Source organism: Elephantulus edwardii, unplaced genomic scaffold (assembly GCF_000299155.1).
Source record: "Elephantulus edwardii isolate Elephantulus edwardi_28Jun2011 unplaced genomic scaffold, EleEdw1.0 scaffold00088, whole genome shotgun sequence".
NCBI classification, from domain to species: domain Eukaryota; kingdom Metazoa; phylum Chordata; class Mammalia; order Macroscelidea; family Macroscelididae; genus Elephantulus; species Elephantulus edwardii.
The window spans coordinates 6,835,746-6,856,383 of record NW_006399838.1 but is presented as its reverse complement, the minus strand read 5'-3'; the positions used below and the strand labels follow the sequence as shown (position 1 = coordinate 6,856,383).

General features: G+C 43.1%; 1 protein-coding gene across 2 annotated transcripts in view; it reads right to left on the bottom strand.

The window, feature by feature from the left end:
* Window positions 1-20,638, bottom strand: part of TNIK (TRAF2 and NCK interacting kinase) — a 533,511-nt gene that overhangs the window by 12,104 nt on the left and 500,769 nt on the right. For both annotated transcript variants that reach the window (XM_006890356.1, XM_006890357.1), the window contains 5 exons: window positions 17,946-18,110; window positions 13,851-13,962; window positions 12,796-12,966; window positions 10,498-10,641; window positions 6,418-6,552 (listed from right to left, as the gene is read on the bottom strand). In XM_006890356.1, coding sequence (XP_006890418.1) covers window positions 6,418-6,552; window positions 10,498-10,641; window positions 12,796-12,966; window positions 13,851-13,962; window positions 17,946-18,110 — 727 coding nt within the window. The remainder of the gene's footprint in view (window positions 1-6,417; window positions 6,553-10,497; window positions 10,642-12,795; window positions 12,967-13,850; window positions 13,963-17,945; window positions 18,111-20,638) is intronic.

Here is a 20,638-nt window from a genome sequence, read left to right as displayed (position 1 = left end):
GGGAGAAGATTGTCACCTTTCTCTCTCCGAGCTGCTGGAGGCTCTAATTCCTAGAAAGGCCCTTGAGTTAGCAGTGGAATGAACTCCCCAGGGCTCACATCACCAGAGCTCCCTTGCTGCTCTTGTTAGCTGCCCTGGATTTGAGCATGAATCATAGTGACCTTATGAACAATAGATCTGAACTCTGTTCTATTCTGTGACATCCTTATCTTCTCCAACACCCCAGAGAGAAACCATTTCTAGGAGCCTCACGCAGGGACAGGTTGCCCTGTGCCATGATCTCTTTATGCATGATTATTTCTAGAGTTTAATGACAGAGGTACAACACCTATATGTGAATTTACTGAATTAGGAGTGATTTACACGTTGTTACTAATCAGTAACAACTTAGGTGGGTATATACTTGTTTGTTTAGTGTTTGCTCTTGTCAGTAAAAAGCCCTTGTCTGTCATTTTGCTGTACTTGAGTAACATGTGGGTTGCTGTGATGTTGGAAACTATGCCACTGGTGTTTTAAGTGCCATGGTGGACAGATTTCAGCAGAGCTCCCAATTAAAGCAGAGTAGGAAGCAGGAATAGCCATCCTTTTCTGAAATAATAGGCCTTTGAAAATCCTGTCAACAATAGAGGAACTTGGGTAGATATAGTATTAGCAGTGCAGCCCAGATAGGAAGTTACTCAAAGTGAGGAGAAACAGGGACAAACGTCCATGAATAACTGTAACACTGAATGTACGAAGGATAAATAAAGGAAAACTAGAAGTTGTAAAAAATGAGACGGAACACACAAAGAACTCCATGTCGCTGTGTACAGCTGAGCTGGAACTGACTCACAGCTGACCCTCCAGCGGGTTTTCAGAGGCAGTAAATCACACTGGAGGGGGAGGCGGGATTTCCCAGCCTTCTCCCAAGGAGCAGCTGGCGGATTTGAACCATGCATCTTTGGGATTGCAGTGCGACTTCTTTCTTACTACTAGGCCACCAGAGCTCTCATTGGCATCTTAAATTCAATGAAGAGAAACTTGGACAATGATTGATTGGCAATTATGGTTTTGCTTCGTATTCAACAAATATTTACTGATTGAAAGGGGGGAAAAAGATAGTAAAACAGTGATACTAAGTGCTTATCGAACCAAAAGCTGTTTCTGAAAATTAAGCTGGTTTCAATTTTCTTTTTTAAAATTTTTTTTACAATGTTTTCAGTTTTGTAATACATAATTAATTAACACTACTCTTTGACTCCATTTCATTTTGCATGTGTGGCTAGAGGTCAGCCTACAGATGCCGGAACAACAAAAACAGACAGCAACAGTTAGAAGGATGAGGCCAGCAACGACAGAAGGGCCTGTGGTCGATCTGGAGGTCAAAAGAGATTTCTGCACTATCAAGTTCTGGAAAACCAATTTTTAGGTATGTGAGAAGAATAACATTCAGAAGCTTGACAACATGTCCTACGATGAATCTCAAAATCTTTGTCCCCTTCAACAGCTACAGTTTAGAGCAATCCTATGAACCACAGGTCTGATCCTTGCCCATACTCACAACCTCTGATATACCTGAGACGAATGTTACAGTCACCGTGCGCATCCAGCGTGTTGAGGGTCTTCCTCTCCTTTGATGGCCCTTTTATTCCCAGACATGCTATCCTTTTCCAAGGACTGGACCCTTCTAAGAACATGTCCAAAGTATGTGAAACAAAGCTTCGCCATTCATTTCTCCAAGACAGATTTGTTAGTTCTTTGGATTTTGATGCTGCTGTTAAGGGCCAATCTTTTGATAATCCAAGGTAAATTTAAAAAGTCTTTGCCAACATGACAATTCCAAGGCATCTATTCTTCTATGGTCTTTGTTCATTGTCCAATTTTCAGATACAGATGAAGCAACTGAAAATACCATAGCTTGGACCAGCTGCAGTTTAGTCTTTATGCAGACTGCCTTGGAGAGGTATCTGAGAGTAGATTTTCCCAATGCAACAAAGTCTTTTGATTTTGTGACGACTACTATTATAGGTGTAGATTATGGATCCAAGTAAAATGAACTTCAATCTTTTTCCCATCTCTCATGATGCTGTCTGCTGGCCCAGCAGTGAGATTTTTTTTGTCTTCTTGATTTTGAGATATAATCCATATTGAAAGCTATAGTTTTTGATCTTCTGTAATATTTCAAGTCTGATTCACAACATGATTACTTATATTTAATATTAGTTTATATATATGAAATTTGATCCTTAGATATCTCTGGACTAATAAATGTTAAGTAACAAATGAAGGTCAAATACAGAAAGAAAATTTTAAAGGGTGTTATCAGAATGGGTTTTTTTTTAGAAATTTAAATTAATTCTTTGAAAAGCATTTAAAAGGCATTGCCTTTCTCTGCAAACAGGCTTATTCTCAGAGAAAGCAGCTATTTTCTCCAAAAGAAACCATATGTATATATGAATTTGAATTCTCTTTGGTGTGAGAACGAATATGATGTATTGTTGGTATTTTGCTACATAATTAGTTTGTTGTTGTTATTATGTGCCGTCGAGTCACCTGTGGCTCACAGCAACCCTATGTACAAGAGCCCTAAACCCTGCTCCATCCTGTGCCAATCTCACTGTCTGTCTCCGACACATCCACCCCTATTACTCTAGTCATTGAATCAATCCACCTCATCGAGGGTCTTCTTCTCCTGTGCTGTCCCTCCACCCTCCCAAGCATGATGTCCCTCTCCTAGGACTGGTCCCTCCTTGCAACATGTCCAAAGTATGTCAGACGAAGCTTCAGAATCCTTGGCTCCTAGGAGCAGACTGGTTTCATCCTCTCTGGGATGAACCTGTTTCTCTCAGCAGTCCATGATAAATTCAACACTCGTCTCCAGCACCACAGCTCAAAGGCATCAATTCTCCTTCTATCCTCCCTGGTCATTGTCCAACTCTCTGATGCATAACAAGTGATTGCAAAGACCATGGCCTGTATCAGACGCACCTTAGTCTCCAGAGTGACACCAGTGCTCTTCAGTACTCTGGAGAGGTCCCTAACAACAGACTTTCCTGGCTGCTGAGGACCAAAAAAAGGTGCCTTTGCGTTGACTAGATCTTAGCCATCCTACACACTTGACTGAAAACGTGCCTTTTCCTGTCTCAGCCTCACAGTCTCAGAGGATGGTGCTTCACTGGGTCTTCCATGGTGATTTTTCTCAGAAGCAGACTGCCTAGTCTTCTTTTCCGAGGCCCCTGTGGGTGGGTTTGAACCCACACTCTTTGAGCTAGCATTCACGTGTGTCAGCAATGCTGGCATCAGGGACTCCCCTCCCCCTGACCACTCCTCTCGAGGTCAGTGGCAAAGCTGACATCCACGTCTTCTCCTCACCATCATCGTGAGCCTTTTCTTGATCACTTTCCTAAATCTCCACGTTTATGTTTTCATTTTGACAGAACAGACCCTTCAGTTGCTTCCTGAGAAACAGTAAATGGATTGTACACTTAGAGACTGGAGGCCTGAAAAACGTTTCTTTCTGCATCCACGTGTCATTTATGATATGATCAAATACTAGTTACAACATTCTCGTTGGAAATCATTTGGCCTCTGAATGTTGATGTGCTCACTCTGAGACTTCCTAAGCTTTTAGTTTCAATGTTGAACAGTTCAGGGACAGGTCCCTGTGATTGTGGGTCCTTAATGTGTTTTTTTTCTGTTGTTGTTGTTGTTTATTGTTAAGTTGAGCATGACTCATAGTGACCCCGTGAACAAAAGGCCTGAAGCCCTTCTATAACTATCATCATTTCTCAAAGTTCATAGAGTTTCCAGAGACATGTTGTTTAGGAAGTGGATGCCACTTCTGCTTAATACGTAAAAGCTTCGAGGGCTATTTCCTGGATACTGAAATTTCATGTTGAGATACCTCGTTGTCTTTCTTTAAAAAACAAAAACACCACAAACAAACTTTACTGCACAGGGTACTTGATGCGCCCTTTAAATCCAGGATTTAAAGGCCTTTACCTTGAGGACATTTGCAGTACTATTTCTCTGGTAATTTCCTTTTTTTCCCCTCCTAGAACTCAGGATGATTCTGAGATTCTGAATCATATGAACTAATCCTTTCTATTTCTCATCTCCTACTTTTCATTTTTTCTTCACTTCCTGAGGGATTTTATCTTCCAACACTTCCAAATTTAGTTTTTATCCTTGACAACATATTTTTCATTCCCCAGAGTTCTTTCTTGGTATCTCTCTTTCCTGGGTCCCTCCTCAGCCCATATCTCTCATTTCTTAAATGGTCCCTTTCTTCTTCATTTGTGAGGAAAGTGGTGGTTGGTGGCGCAATGCTGGTCTCCTAGACGGAAGGTCCAGGATGAAACTCCCGTCCAGTGAGAGCACTACAAGCCTGTCAGTGGGGCTCAGCGTGGTTCCACGATGCTCAACAGTTTCCACCTGTGCCTCTTGACTATTAGAGCCTAGCAAGAAAGGCCTGGCATTCTACGTATGAAAACTGGTCAGTGACAGTCCTATGCATTGCAATGGTTCAAGCCTATTGTTTTTAACTCTTAACAAAGCAACAACATGCTATCTTTCTGGAAACAAGGATGTCTTTAATATCTCCAAAGTTACTGTAATTTTGCTCTGAATTTTTAAATAATTTTCTCCTCTTCATTTCTGGGGAGTTCTGGTAGTCTAGTGGGTAAGGAGTTGTTCTACCAACCCAAAGGCAGGCGGTTTTAATCTACCAGCTGCTCTGAGGAAAGTAGGATGGGCAATCTCTTCCTGTGCGATCTACAGCTTCTGCATAACCACTGGAGGGTCACCTACGAGTCAGTTCAGTGAACATCAACAACGACTTTATTATCACTGTTTCCTCGAAGGTTCTTTCTGTTCCGTTGGGTCTACCTCTTTCTAGTGGATTTTCACACTCACTGTTGGGAGCAGGTGTTTTTATTAACCGCTGGGATTCACGCCGGGTCACTTAGGCAGCAAGGTTTTTTCATGGTACACCAGATATCAGTACCTTCAGACTTCTTCTTTCTGGTCATTAAGTTTCTCCAAAGACAAATCCTTCAATCTCATGCCCAGGACACAAGCAAGGCTGTCATTGTTTTGGGCACGGAGTAGGGGAATCAGGGCTCTGGTAATGTCTGAGGCAGGTCAGTGGGACAGATGATCATTTACATAATCGTCACCATCCCATTGGCTCCCTGTGTCTGCTCTTGGTTTTACTGGCCATTTATCTTCCGTACATGGGCAAGGCAGACAAGAGCAGAGAGGGACAGGCCATGGAGGGTCTACTGCTGATCCACGTTCCAACAACCCTCCAGCTCCCAGGCCTGCCCTCCACGCCTTCCTCTGAGGTATACCTGGGCCCTGGTGGGTTCTACTGAGTGAACAGATTTATGTTGATGACTTCTCTTACTGGATACTTAGACTTTGACAGTTACTTAGTGGTAAGGAATGGTGCTGCCAACCCAAAGGTATGTGGTAGTTCAGATCTACCAACGACTCAAAGGGACAAGATTGGGCAATCTCCTCCTATGTGATTTCCTGCTTCTGAAAACCTGGAAGCTGGACAATGAATAAGGATGACAGAAGAGTGAGTAATGCCTTGAGCTGTGGAGTTGGAGAAGAAAACATGCCACGGACGGTCAAGAGAACCAACAGATACGTCCTGGAGAAGTGCAGCCAGGGTGCTCCTTGAAGGCGAGGATGCCGGAGCACTGTCTCACATGCTCTGGACACATCGCTGGGAGAGGTTACTCCTTGAAGAGCGACGTCATGCTCGGAAAGGTGGAGCGTTAGTGAAAAGAGGAACGACCCTCAGTGAGATAGAGTGGCCCAGCATCTGCAGCAACGGGCTCAAGTGTTTTAGAGAGAAGAACGGACCAGGCTGAGAAAACACGGTTCAGTTCTGTTGTTCATAGGGTGAGTTGTACTTAACTCGATGGCACATAGCAACAGCAGTAGGCCTGCCAAGCCTGGACCCAGTCACCCACTCTTGTCCAATTTTGTTGACATATTTTGTTTTCTCTCCTTTGGTTTCTTTGTCTCTATGGGTTTCAGGTCAAAGTCATTGCCATGGAGTTGGAACCAACTCAGAGTAGACACTCCAATAGGTTTTCACACTATAAATGTCACAGGAAAAGACTGGCTATCTTTCTCTCTCAGGGATGAGGGATGAGTTGGATACGAAGCATCAGAAAGGGAAGAGATTTGAGTCAGCAGCACAACTTCTTACTTACTAAGGTTCAAGCTGGAATCTAGAACTTCATTCTGAAAGCATGATTTTCAGTTCACTCGAGGTTATTTGGAAATATACTTAAAGTCCAGCATTATTTTATATTAGTCAAAAATATATCATTAATGTCTGAGACCAGAAATGAAATAAAACTCAACAGAATTAATTCTGACTCCAGAGATGTTGTTAGAGCCCAAGCTGATGATACGTACCCACTTTGTAATGTATACAGCCTTCCAAGTCCCCGACAGTAATCCAGCCTTGTTTCTTCTCTACTTCGGGATCATTGTGTAATATCCTGTTTCTTAACCATGAAAGGTAGTAAACTCGTAACTTATTCTTCTTTCCTGTTGAAAGAAAAGAGATTTAATTTCACATTCCCTGGGCTGGAGAGTAGTAATATAAAAAGGAATTTTAAAGGAGATAAAAGAAGCCATTTCAGTGCAGGCAATCTGGGTTCAGAGAACAATGAATAAGCTTAAGGTACTGAGTCTATTGGAAGGAAATTTTCAAGTTCTCTCATTCCTCATCTCCATTTCAGTCAACTGGCTGATTTCATTTTGTGGGGTTTTGTTTTAATTATTTTGTGTGCGTGTACCATCAAATTGGATCTGACTGGTACAAGAGGAGATTGCTCCTCCTTCTCCAGCAGAGCATCTGGTGGATTCGAAACTTGTACCTTTGGGACTGCAGTGCAGTTTCTTGTCACTAGGCCACCAAAGCTCTCGTGGGGTTGTTTTTGACATTATGTGCTGTCAAGTTGCCTGTGACTCCCAGTGACCCTATACAAAATAGCTCTGAACACTGCCCTACCCCAAGCCAATCTCACAACTATTCCCGTTAGCCCAGTTACTGTATAAATCCATCTCATCTGGGGTCTTCCTCTCCTTTGCTGTCCCTCCACTCATCCAAGCATGATGTCCTTCTCCAAGGACTGGTCCCTCCTGGAAACATGCCCAAAGTATTTGAGACAGAACTTCAAAGTCCTTGCCTCCAAGGGACAAATGGTTTGACCCTCTCCAGGGCATTTTTTTCTGTATGCATATCATGAATTCACGATTTGGATTTTTTTTTTTACTTTCAGGTAGTTTCTTAGATGAGTGTTACTGGTGTTGCGTACCACTGAGTTGATTCTGACGGTAGCCCTAGTGAACAAGGTCTCACTGACATGCAGGGCTGTGATCTGCACAGAAGCAGATCGTCACGTCTTTCTGGTGGGTAGTGAGGACCACTTCTGTTTGGTGGGTTTGAACCACTAGCCTTTTGGCTTGCAGCAAAGTACTTACTCATTGTACTACCTGAGCTCCTTCTTATTTAAGCAAGCTTTTTTCCCCAAGGCAAAGGACAATATCTGCGGAACTTAGGAACAGGAGCTCAACAGAGAAGTTGACCAGGGTCCGGGGCTTCTGAAATCCAGTTATATGAAGGAGGACTGACAATCAGACAGTTCGGCATTCTTGTACCTGATTGCCTTTTCCTCACCTTCTAACTCGTCAGCAGATCACTTGTTCCCCTCAGCTCCTACCCCAAAAAGCCTTATTTTACTTCACAGAAAAAGGAATTTTAAAAGGAGCCAAGAGAAGCAAGTTCAGTGCACGTGATCTGGATTCCGAAAACACTGGACAAGTTAAGGGTGCTGAGTTCTACCAACAGGGAAAAAAACAAAAACAGGATTACAAAGAGGGTTTGTACTCGAAGAAAATTCCCCAAATATAAATGTTTGCTAAGATAAAATGATACTGGAGTAAAGAATTCATAGGATGATCCAATTAATTAACTAAATTTTAGAAATTAATTTATAAAACAATGCATGAAAATCATTGTATGAAGCAGTGTGAAAGAATAGTATGAAATACAGTGTACATAAAGTTTGTAAGCAAACGAATGAAAAAATGATGTAAAATAGAATATATATGAATGTATGAAATACAATGTAAATGAAAGATTGCATAAAATGCAATGTATATGAGTGGAACATAATGTAAAGGAATTATTGTATGAAAACCAATACAAATATTTAAAAAATTAATTCACAGGATAATTAGAAAACATGTAGAAAATAATGAGTATATAAGAAGCACTTGGGGTATGTAGCAAGGTGGGACCAGTCCTTGGAGAGGGATATCACACTTGGTAGGGTGGAGGGACAGCACAGGAGGGGAAGGCTCTCTATGACATGGATTAATTCAGTGGCTGGGGTAATCGGGATGGGTGTGTCAGAGACATTAAGATTGGCACAGGATAGAGCAGGGTTTAGGGCTGTTGTACATAGGGTTGCTATGAGTCACAGGTGATTGGACGGCACACAACAACAACAACAACAACAACAACAACAACAACCACCTCAAGAAGCAACATTTTATATGTTCCAGGAAATTATCTGAGTACCACTGGGGAGGTTCTTTCTAAGTAATCAGAAGTTGAGCGATGAGGGTTTTATTTCTATCAGTCTTTAAAAGACACCTCATATTTATAGACGGTTATGTTGTAATCAAAACCCCCACAAACCTACTGCCATTAGTCAATTTCAGACCATGTCAAACCTCTACTGAATTTCCAAGGCTTTTTGGGAGGAGAGGGCTCACCTTCCTTCTGAGAGGCAGAGGGTGGATTCGAACCCCTGAACTTTTGGTTAGTAGTCCAACACAAAGCACACCACACCACCAGGACTCCTTAGACATGTACCAGCAGAAGAGAACTCACAAACACTGCCCACTAGATTCTACAAGAGGGTATATTTATAACTTAAATTAAAGGAATCACTGTGCAATCACTATTCACTTTTCTAACCAAATGCCCAGAATATAGATGGGTCAAAATATATCTGCCGTGGATAGGAGGGGGCCAGTGTTTCTTCCCTTCTGTTCCTACACAGGAGAGTTTAAGAATCTTTTGCTCCAATTTTCATTTTCCTCTTTCCCCATCTGTGCCTCATGATAAGAGGGGACATTCGCACTGTTCAGAATAGGGATGTGTGACTGTCAGCACAATGAGTTCGGGGCGTAAACTGTCAGGTACATTTCCACTCTGGGGAGGTGACTGGCAGATGCATGACTTCGATTCTGATTTGGGAGCATTGCCCTCAAGAAAGCAATTAGCCAGACAAAGGATGAGACAATTAAACACAGGCAATAATGCAAGGAAAATTTACTCGGTAACTCTCATTAGGGGAGAATAAAAAGAAATGGAACTTTAAACATTCACTAGGAAGATTAAAGGAAGAGGGAGTCAAGTGTGAGCCAAAGACATCTCTTTTAAACAGAAAGCTGAACTGCCTTCAAAATGTAAAGCCACACAGTCTCTTGTTGTGGTGTTGTGTTTGTGAAACAGGGCTGGCTGTGAAGTTAATGGTTCTTGGTCTTAGATGCTCAGCAAACACATCTAAAACAATGGCTGCTTGTGTTTTGCTTTGAGTGAGTGTGACTCAGTGCTCTGGGACAGTTTGGGTTTTCATATCTGTAGGAACCAGGAAGAAAGTCCTGGTGACATATTTCTAGAAACCTATGGATCACAGTGTCAAACTGGGTCGTGCTTTGCTCCACTGTGCCCTGAGTCACCACATGTTGAAGGTCGAATCCACAGTAGTGAACAACAGCAACGACAACAACAACTCCGCAGTTCTAAGGCACCGGGCGGCTATAGCTGATGTGTTAAACTCCTTCAAATGTACAAGAAAGATGGGAAAAAAAGGCGTTCCTTTGAATAATCACTGACCTTTTCAGGTCACACTGTCAACTTCTAATAAGAAGGCTTTTGCTTTCGTCTTTTAGAAAAGGTCTTTCTGGGAACCAGAGAGCTGCCGAGTGAAGCCCTCATGACTCTCACTCTCAAACCTCTGTGCAAACTCAACCACTTGACGTGCCAGCTTCCCTGGCTACCTTACCAGTGGACTGCACGGAAGGGCAGTTCTTATGCGAAAGGAGACCAGCGAGATTCCCACTTCCTAGCTGTCTCACTCCCAGAGGTCTACATTTTTATGTCTCCATCTGAGAGCAGAGAGTCATGACTGGAACTCTGACACCTTAATTGGATCCTTGCTGTGTTCTGGGAGAGGTTCAAAGCTTATAAATATACTGGTTTTGTGCGACACTTCTGTCCAAGTCAGACTCCACGCAGACGTGAGACACTCTTTTTAGGAGGTTAGAGTCTCCTCCCTACAAAATGTGGGTGACCTGGCTCCGGCAGCGCTGTGACGGTGACTGCACTGATGATTACCTGGTGAAGCAGCACTCATTGCTCCTTGAGAAACAAGATAATTAACTTTCCCCCCTCGTGTCACCCAGGCAACGTACCTGATATTGTCACGAGGACATTTAGTCCCTCGAGCACATCCATCTGCTGGAACCTTCTCCGATTGATGAGATTATAGACTTTGCCTTGTCCACTACGGTCCAGAAGCATCAGGCCATTCTCAGTTCCCACCAAGAGGTTGACACCTGTGAATTTAAGAAGCACTCCATCAATGATTTTCTCTGGCTTCTCATCTTTCCCATAGTGGGTCCCCGTCAAACCTAAAAAACTGCCTTGGAAATATAAATTAATGGTCAAAAAAGGCACTGCGGCAGGGAACAGAGTAGCGGAGGGTCTGACCAAGGAATTAAATGTGTAACCATCTAGCAATGAAATGGGCCAGTTTTAGTGTGTAACTAGGTGACGGAGTTCATTCATTACATCTAGCCATTTACTACCAAGGTTTTCTCAAGGGAAGCCTTAGGCAGCTGGGAAGGGAGCACAACCGATCTTCCTTTTCCTTTTCTTCTCTCTCGTCTTTCTCCTCTCTCTTCTCTCCCTGCGCCACCCCCACCCCCATTCTAACCTTCAACATGGAACAGAGTCCTCCATTTCCATACTTTATGGGAAGAAAACCAGATGGGAGTCTAAGAATCATAGGAATGAGGGATTCCTCAGACACCTAAATCTAGCTAGCCTTCCTCCCAGGGCAGTAATCCCCATTGTTAAAGCTTTGATAAGAAGTCCTGTGTGGATAGCTACAATTTTTAAATGTCCATTCCATGGAAAATAGCTCTTTCTCTCACATACACATCAAGAGATGTACAACACAATAAAAGACCTAAGTAAATGGAAAAATGTTCCCTGTTTATGGATAGGAAGACTCAATATTATGAAAATCACAATTCTACCAAAAGCGATCTAGATGTCCAAAGCGATCACAATACAGATATCAAATTAATTTTTTAAGAAGATTGAAAGGGAAATTGCCAAGTTTATTTGGAGAGGAAAGCGACCATGAATAAGGAAAACACTTCTGAGAATCAAAACTGAAGGGGGAGCCATGGCACTCCCTGACCTCAAAACCTACCACTCAACCCAAACAGTATGGCACTGGTACAATGACAGTCAGACAGACTGATGGAACAGAAACGAAAACTCAGAAATAGACCCAGCTATCTATGGTCAACTGAAATTCAAAAAGGAAATCAAACCTATCAAAATGGGGAAATGATAACCTCTTCAACAAATGGTTCTAGTAAAACTGAACTGCTACCTGCAGAAAGCTGAGACAGGATCCACATCTCACACCAGACACAAAAATCAACTCAAGGTGGATTAGAGACCTGGGAATAAAACCTAAAACCATAAAATTAATAAGACACAAACTGGGATCAAGCTTAGAAGGCCTACTCTATGGTATAAAGAGACTGACAAATAAAGCCAGAAAGGCACAATCTGAAGAAGATAAAATTGATGAATGGGACCTTTTAAAGACCAAATCTCTGTGCACATAAAAACTTTTTTTGGGGAGCTCTAGTGGCCTAGTAGCAAAAAGCTGCACTGCAATCCCAGAGGTATGTAGTTCAAATCCATCAGTTGCTCTGCTGGAGAAGGAGGGGCAATCTCCTCCTGAACCAGTCAGATCCGATTTGATGGTACACACACAAAACAGAATAAAAAAAAATTTTAAAAAACCCAATAAAAAAAAAAATCTCCTTTTTCCAACAGTGTGAAAAGAAAACCTTCTGACAATACCATCTCAGACAAGGGTCTCATAACAAAAGCTTCCAGAATACAGAGTATCTGCTTGTGTGGCAGTTATGGTTTCTTTGGGCTCAGCTGGTTTTGCAGAAGTAAAAGGATTCTACATGAAACCTGCGGAGTGGATCAGAGAGGCTGAATGACGGGTATGTCACACAGGGCTGGGCACAGAGCTTGGGCAGGAGGAGCATTAGATCCTCTATTGTTGGCTTTGGAACACCACTGCTATGTGCTAAACTAGTTCTGGAGTTGTCCTGTCCCCCTCAGTCACAGGGTACTTGTCACCATCAAGTTGGAACCAACTCATAGCTGACCTTCAGTAAATCGCACAAGAAGAGACGACTGCCCATCTGTCTTCCCCAAAACAGCTGGTGGATTAGAACCGAGTGCTTCTGGGTTGTTACTGTAATTCCTTAACAGCAAGCTACCAGATTTCCACAGGCTACTAGCTCTTTCTACAAATAACACAGCCCTGAGGACACGAGAACCTCTATTTAATACCCATGAATCGACCAGTGCTCTTCTGAGAGTAAACGTCACAGGATTTTCACGTGAGTGCCTAGTTCTTTAAAGAGCATTAAGAAGCCTCAACTTACCCCACAGAGCTGCACAAAGGATTTCCGAGTTGAATCGCTTCTTGTATTTTCTGATTTCCGGTGTGTCGCTGTGAGGCCGAATGTTGGTTGGGTTTACGTTTACCACGGAAATCTTCCTTGCTTCATTGAGCTTGGCCTGTTCTTGCCTAAGAAGTTCGCTAGTAAACAGAGCTTTGAGAAAAAGAATTGGAAACGTCAGTGGCATCGTAAAAGACAACCTGTGGAGAAGCAGCATCGAAACACTGTGAGCGTCTGCTTATCTCATGTGCATCTCAGTAACAGAAGACAAACTGGAAGACAGCTATATTCTATCTATCTATCTATCTATCTATCTATCTATCTATCTATCTATCTATCTATCTATCTATCATCTATCTATCTGTCTATTATCTATCTATCTAGATATATTTTAGTAGAAATTTTAAGTCATTTCTAGACGCGGTTTTTTCCAATAGCAAAACAGGCTTATCTGGTTTAGAAGACTGGTATTAATCTTACAAAAGCAAAGCCACATCCCCACCTCCAGGAAGATAAGCAGGAAAGTTCGCTTCCTAACACCCCACATTAACACTCGATGTGTTGGCCTAAGCCGAGTTGGATGATTAGTGAATTGCAGACGTCAAGAAAGCAAAACCCTCCTCCACAACAGCTAGACCGTCACTGCGGTGGGACACACACTCGCAGAACTCAGCATGGACCGACACACACTGACGGAGTGCCTACTGCGTGCACTGTACCCAGAAACTGCTTCTGAGAAATATGTGGTGAATGCAGAGATCTTGGACGTGCAGCCTTTGCTAGGGGCACTGGACACTTCTGGTTCCCTACCAGATGCAAAACAGAAGAGATGGGGTCTGGGTGGGGAGATGGAGAGGAGGAAAGGGGAAGAAAGAAATCTCTTGAAGATTCCTATGAAAATCATAAGAGAAACAACTTCACTGTAACATCAAGGCCTAAGAAGCGAATGGCTTTACAGTAAGGTGGGTGCCGGCTCTCCACCCCAAACCACAGCACAAAGGGAAACCAAGCTGTTTCTAAATTAGGTTCTAGCTTACCCGCTGCGGCTGATTCTTCATCCGCTTCATCTTCGTCAGTGGGAGACGTCTGGTATACTCTGGGGTCCACAAAAGGGGTGAAGGAGGCTTTGGTGCTGCTCCCCATTCCATACTAATCAACAAAGAAGAAGAGTCAGAAGACTAGTTAAGAAATCCTTCCAGGGCAAGGGATGCTAATAGCAGTTTGCGTAGGCTTTAACAAGGATGGCAGACTCTCTGGTGCACCGGATGTTTACACAGTGCTCCTAGGCAAAGAGGTAAATCGAGTGGCTGAGGGAATGAGGAGGAGGGCTGCCAACCCCAAGGCAGGTGGTTTGAACTGACCAGCAGCTCCGAGGGAGAAAAATGGACGATCTCCTCCAATGTGATTACAGCCTCTGAGGACCTGCTGGAGGGTTAGCGAGGAGTTGGTCCTGATTCAAGGACACACCTGATCAGAATGCCTCCCTGACTGTCCAGCATCTCTGGATCCTGTCACTCACTGGGCATTGTGCATTTCACGGCTCTCATTAAGTACCAGAAAGCAAGAGGTACACGGACTAATTACACTTTTTTTTAAACTGATACCGACTTCTATTATCTTATTTTGGTTTCTTTTTTATTTGGTTTTTTAAAAATTAATCTTAATGAAAGCTTACAGAGACTTTGGATTTCCATTGCACTTTTCTCTCTGCCCACCCTCTTCCCCCAGTTTGCTTTTCTCTTTGTAAAGTAAAAAAAAAAAATCTTTCATTGTTATAGAAGCCCCCCACCGCAGTCCACTACACTATGCAGCTTTCATTCTGGACTCCTGTCATGATAATAACACCCAATCATATATTACTCCTAAACAGTTTTCTCCCTTGTCTGTTTCAATGCTGTGACATAATTTATCACCTCTTTTCTTAGTTTCCCCCCCAAGTCCAATGTCAGTCCCACTTTGTAACAGTGGCATTATGCAGTATTTATCCTTTGTGACTTAGATATTTCACTCAGCAGAATGTCCTCCAGGGTCACCCATTTAGTATAGTAATTCATGAGTTTCTTATTTTTCAATGCTGTGTAATATTCCATTGTGTGAATATACCACAGCTTCTCTATCCATTTGTTTGTTGGTAGGCACTTGAGTTGTTTCCAACTTTTCACTTTTGTGAAAAAAGCCAAATTACATTTTGAACCATATGTGGTACCTCAGTGTCTCTATGATCACTGCAGTGATAATTTCTTTCTGTAAGTAAAAACAATCCACTGGACATAATCAGCAATGGACTAAGGAAAGGTATGCACATACAGCACTGATTTATCCTGAACCCCTTCAATTCAGGAAGCTCCCTCTTGGGGTCTTTGGGATCTTTCACTCTGTCTTGGTCATACAATGGATCGGTATTCAACAAAAGAACTTTAAACTCTTCCATTTAGGGATGGGAGGCCACTCAAGAATGGCACAACCTTTTCTCCCTATGATTGTTGCTGTTATTAGGTGTCACTGAGTTGACTACAACTCACTGCGACACTATGAACGACAGTTCTGAATCTTAGCCTATCCTGTGCCATCCTCATTAACTCTGATACACTCGAACCCACTGTTACAGTCACTGTGTCAATCCGTCTTGTTGAGGATCTTTCTGTCTTTCCCCAGTCCTCCACTTTTCCAAACATGATGTCCTTTTCCAAGAAATGGTCCCTCCTGACAAAATGCCCAAAGTATGTGACATGAGGTGTCAGCATCCTGGCCTCTGAGGAGCACCCTGGTGGTACTTCCTCTGAGTTAGACTTGTTTAGTTTCTTTAAAAAGACACTTATCCTACAACCAGGAGAAGATAAAATAGATGAATGTGACTTTCTAAGACTCAAATCCCTATGCACATCCAAAAACTTCTCCAACAGGGTGAAAAGTGAAGCCACAGACTGGGAAAAAGTATTTGGTAATGACATGTCAGAGAAGGGACTTATACCCAGAATTTATAAAGTACTTGAGCACCACAACAAGATAAAGGTAAATAATCCAATAGAAAAATGGGCACAGGATACGAACAGACACTTCATCAAAGAAGACATTCAGATGGTGAACAAAAACATGAAGAAATGTTCAAAATCCCTAGCTCTAAGAGAGATGCAAATTAAAACTATGAGATATCATCTCACCCCAGACAGAATAGCAAAATTTAATCGAACAGCAAGCAACAAATGCTGCAGAGGTTGTGTAGAAACTGGAACCCTTATTCACTGTTGGTGGAAGTGTAAAATGGTGCAACCACTGTGGAAGGCGGTATGGTGCTTTCTCAAAAAGTTGCAGAGATAGAATTCGACCCAACAATTCCACTACTGGGATTATACCCTAAAGAAACTGGAACTGCCACCCAAGCAGATATATGTTCGCCCATGTTTATTACTGCTTACAAAGAGTTGGAAACAGCTCAAGTGCCCATAAACGAATGGATAGAGAAGCTGTGGTATATTCACACAATGGAATACTACGCTGCATTGAAAAACAAGGAACTCATGCAGTATTACTGAAAATGGGTGACCCTGGAGGACATTATGTTGAGTGAAGTATCTCAGTCACAAAAGGACAAATAATGCATGGTGCCACTGTTGAAAAACAGGACTGACATCAGGGTTGGGGGGAAACTTAGAAAGATGGGTTTGATAATGTATACTGCATTGAAACAGATGAAGGAGAAAACTGTTTAAGAGGGATATGTTATTAGGTATTTTTGTCATTACAGGAGTCCAGAGCGAAGGCTGCATAATGGAGTGGACCTGGGGGAGGGATTGTAAAACAATGAAATAATTTTTCTTTTACTTTTCCAAGAGGGTAGTGTACTAGGGGGGAGGGTTGGGAGGGAAGAAAAGTGCAACAATGAATGAATGAAAATCCAAAGTCTCCGTAAATTTTCACTGAAATTATTAATAAATTAAAAAAAAAGAAAAAAAAATGAAAAGACACATTCAGCAAGTCTTAATATTGTGAGCACTTAAAAAAGATACAAAGTTTGAGGGTTGTCGTTAAGTGTCATTGAGACATAGACGACTCATAACAACACTAAGAACAAAAGATCCAGAGTCAAGCTATTTCAGAAGTGGATGCTGCTCCTGCTTCCACACTTGTTTCAACCAGGGAGCTCCACCAAATACCCATGTCCGCTATGGGTAACCATTATTATATCTGACACAGCAGTATCTCAACAACCATGAATTACCTCTGAACAGCAAATAGTTTGCCTCAAGAAACTCTATGAATTTGAAGAAATGATGAAAGTTATTCAAGTGTTCAGGTCTTTTCTTCATCAGGTTGTTATGAGTAGTCTACAATTTTGGTCAAATATTCTTCTAAGTGGTACAGCACTGGTCTGTCCATTTGCTGTACAGAGTTAACTCATGGTTGCTGTGATGCTGAACACTGTGACACTGATGTGTCAAATGTGATAATGGTCACCCATGATGGACAGTGTTTGGTGGAGCTCCCTGATTCAAACAAGCTTGGAAACAGGAGTAACATCCACTTCTGAAATAGCTTGCCTCCAGAAACTCTATGAACATGGAGAAAAGTTCAAGGGTACTGCATCTTTTTACCTGGTGGTCTTGAAGTCTCTACACAACACAGTTTCTATCACTGTTCTAGGACATACAAGGTCCTAGTTCTCATCTTATTTGTGCCACAAATCAGCTATGGACCTGTATTTGAGCCACTTAACCAACTGTAGCCTCAGTGTTCCAATTCTTAACAATGGGTACATAATCCGGGGGGACTGAACTCCTAGCTCAGAGGCTGTGCCTCGCTGACAATCTAATCCCCGAGAGGTTCTAAGAAAGGAAGATGGGTTATCTCCTTCCCGCCTCAGGAAGCCGATGGAGGGTCAGCTATCAGTTGGTTCTGACCTGAGGGCAATAGGGGAGAGGAACAAGAGGTACTGGTCTGGATGATATCCAAGGCCTTTTCCCTGTTTTCGCTCTATGACAGTCTCAATTTTGAATATTTACATCAACAGTTACTGGGTAGAAACCAATCATACACATTTTATAGAGCCTGGCGAAGCCTCATCCATGAAGAGTGAGGGACTTCCGAACCCCAGAAACAGGACAGAGCTGCCACCCCTCCTGCCTGGTACCTACCTCAGTGCTGGTGTCCATCTCCTGGGTGTGGGTGGAGACGCGCCCCAGGCCCTCGGTCGGGGTTCCAGCCGGGGAATGGCTCTGCTGTACCAGGTCTGGGAGGTTGATGTGGCCCGCGAAGCCATTGCTGTCACTGTGGCCAGATCGCTTCTTATCTCCGGACGTCTGCGGGTGCACATCAACGGGGAGTGTTAGAGTCGGAGAGCCAAGTCACTAACTGACATCCCTCCACACACCACAGGCACCACAGTGTCCAAATGAATCCACGGAGCTGAGAGGCAGCGCTCAAACATGGAATTTATCTCAGAAAATAAGAAGTAACACTTTAGAAAATACTTCTTTGAAAATAGAAGAGACTGTGGCACATTCACACAGCAAAGTATTATGCATTCCTGAAAAACAGGAATTTGTTAAGTACCGCACAGCGCTGACTTAACCAAAACAAAGGACACTGAGTGACCGACTCCAATGAGTCACAAAAGGACAATCACGGTTTACGACCATGAAAATAAAAACCCAGCAAGAGGTTTACACACAGAATAAAACAACATCAGAGGGTCAAAAGAGAAGGGAAGGGATGGAGAGGGAAGCAAACAAAAGAAAATAAAATTTTTGGAAAATACATTGAAAGTATGTTGTTGTTAAGTGCCATTGAGTCACAGGTTACTCATAGCGACCCTATGATCAAAAAGTCCTGAACACCTGTATAACTTTCGTCCTTTTTCCCAGGTTCATAGGGATTCCAGAGGCAAGCTATTTCAGAAGTGGATGCCACTCCTGCTTCCAAGGTTGTTTTACTTGGGGAGCCCCACCAAACACTGTCCACCATGGGTGACCATTCTCGCATCTGACACATCAGTGTCCCAGTGTTCAGCTTCACAGCAACCGCGAGTGACCTCATAGACAGGAAAAATACAATTTAGCTTACAGACTGACTCAGAGGCTTTATGCTTTTATGTGAAGGGCATCTGGGGGCCAGGAAAGATGTTTAGTAAGCCCCTTTTGGGGAAATGGAAATCCCACTGGGTGGAGGGGCTGAGCGGGATCTTTGTGAGTTGGTCTCTGCTTGTATGTGCATCAGATAACCGGATGTGCAGACCGTATTACCAAGTTACAAGCCTGTGCTCTTCTGAGTTATGTGTTACGTATCTGTAAGATGAACACTGGTTAAGGATGACAGAAGAAGAATCCACGTCTTTGGGTTGCGATGTTGGAGAACAAGACTGAATATCCAGTGGGCTGACAAAACCCAAACATGTCATGGAGAAAGGCTAACCAGTACATTACCTGGACGCAAGGACAGTGAAGCTTTACCTTCCATGTTTTGGGCATGCTTTTAGGAGGGGCTGGTGTTTGGAAAATGGTAACACACTTTGGGAAGGTGGAAGGTAGAGAAAAAGTGTAAAACCCTCAATGAGACGGACCGACGTAGTGACTAACAATGAACTCAAGTGTCGCAGAGAGAAGGGCGCTGGCACAGAATGAGAAAAGGTTCCTGTCTGTTCATAGGTTCAATCTGACTATTCAATCCTGACTGTTCATAGGTTCAATCACAGTTGACTCAAGAGCACCTGAAAACAGGAACAGCATGAATTTTAGCATTAATGATTCCGAATCTCTCATTAAGCGAGCATTTTTTAAAAAATCACTTGCTGTGCACCTGAGAGCTGGAAAATAAATAAGGACAAAGAAGACTTATTTATGCCTTCGCGTCATGGTGTTGGAGAAGAGTCCTGAATACCCCACGGGCTGCCAAAAGCACACACAGATACGTTTGGAGAGGGTGCGGCCAGACCGTTCCGTGAAGGCCAGGCTGGTAAAGCTTCATCTCACTCACATCCTTGGGACATGTTAGGAGGGGCTATTCCTTGCAAAGGGACATTATGCTTGGAAAGGCGGAGGGCTGGTGAAGGAGAAGTGACACAATGCGATGAGTCAACACAGTGACTGCCACAATGGACTTGAGCGTGTCGGCGATTGTGAGGATGGCCCAGGAGAGGACAGGGTTCACGGAATCACTAGGAGTCACACGCAGCTCGCCGACATCTAAAACCAACCACATTAAGGGCATATTGTGACTTGTAAAGTAGCTGGTCATCCTGGTTTAAAGCACTGGTGTCTTTCATTTCAGAGAGTGAGAGCTTTGGGTGGAACAAAAGGCTGAGCTTTCAGATGCAGACAGAAAGACTGGCACTGTGGACCCACCCAGGAGCACTGCGGAGAAAGGCAGATAATTACTGCTGAAATGTCACGGCGATGACAGTCCGTGGAGCAGCTCTTCTCTGGAACCCACAGGGACAGCAAATACTGCGGTCGATTCGATGACAATTGGTTTTGCTTTATTTCTTCAGAGTTGTTGTGGATTTACAGGGAATCCTCATTTTACTAGTCTCTGCTTCACAGCACTTTGCAGATATTGTGTTTGGTTTTTACAAATCAGAGGTGTGCCGCAACCCTGTATTAACCACGTGGCTTGACACCATTTCCCCCACCGGCCGTGCTCACTTTGTGTCTCTATGTCACATTTTGGTAACGTTTGCAATGTTTCAAACACCCTCAGAATGCTATGCACACTCAACAGAGCATGGTCCAGTGCTTCCTGTCATTTTTATATGCGTGCAACACGACTCATTGTCCCTGACTTGCAAGTGACTCAAAGCTGACCCTCCATTGTGTTTCCAAGGCTGTAAACT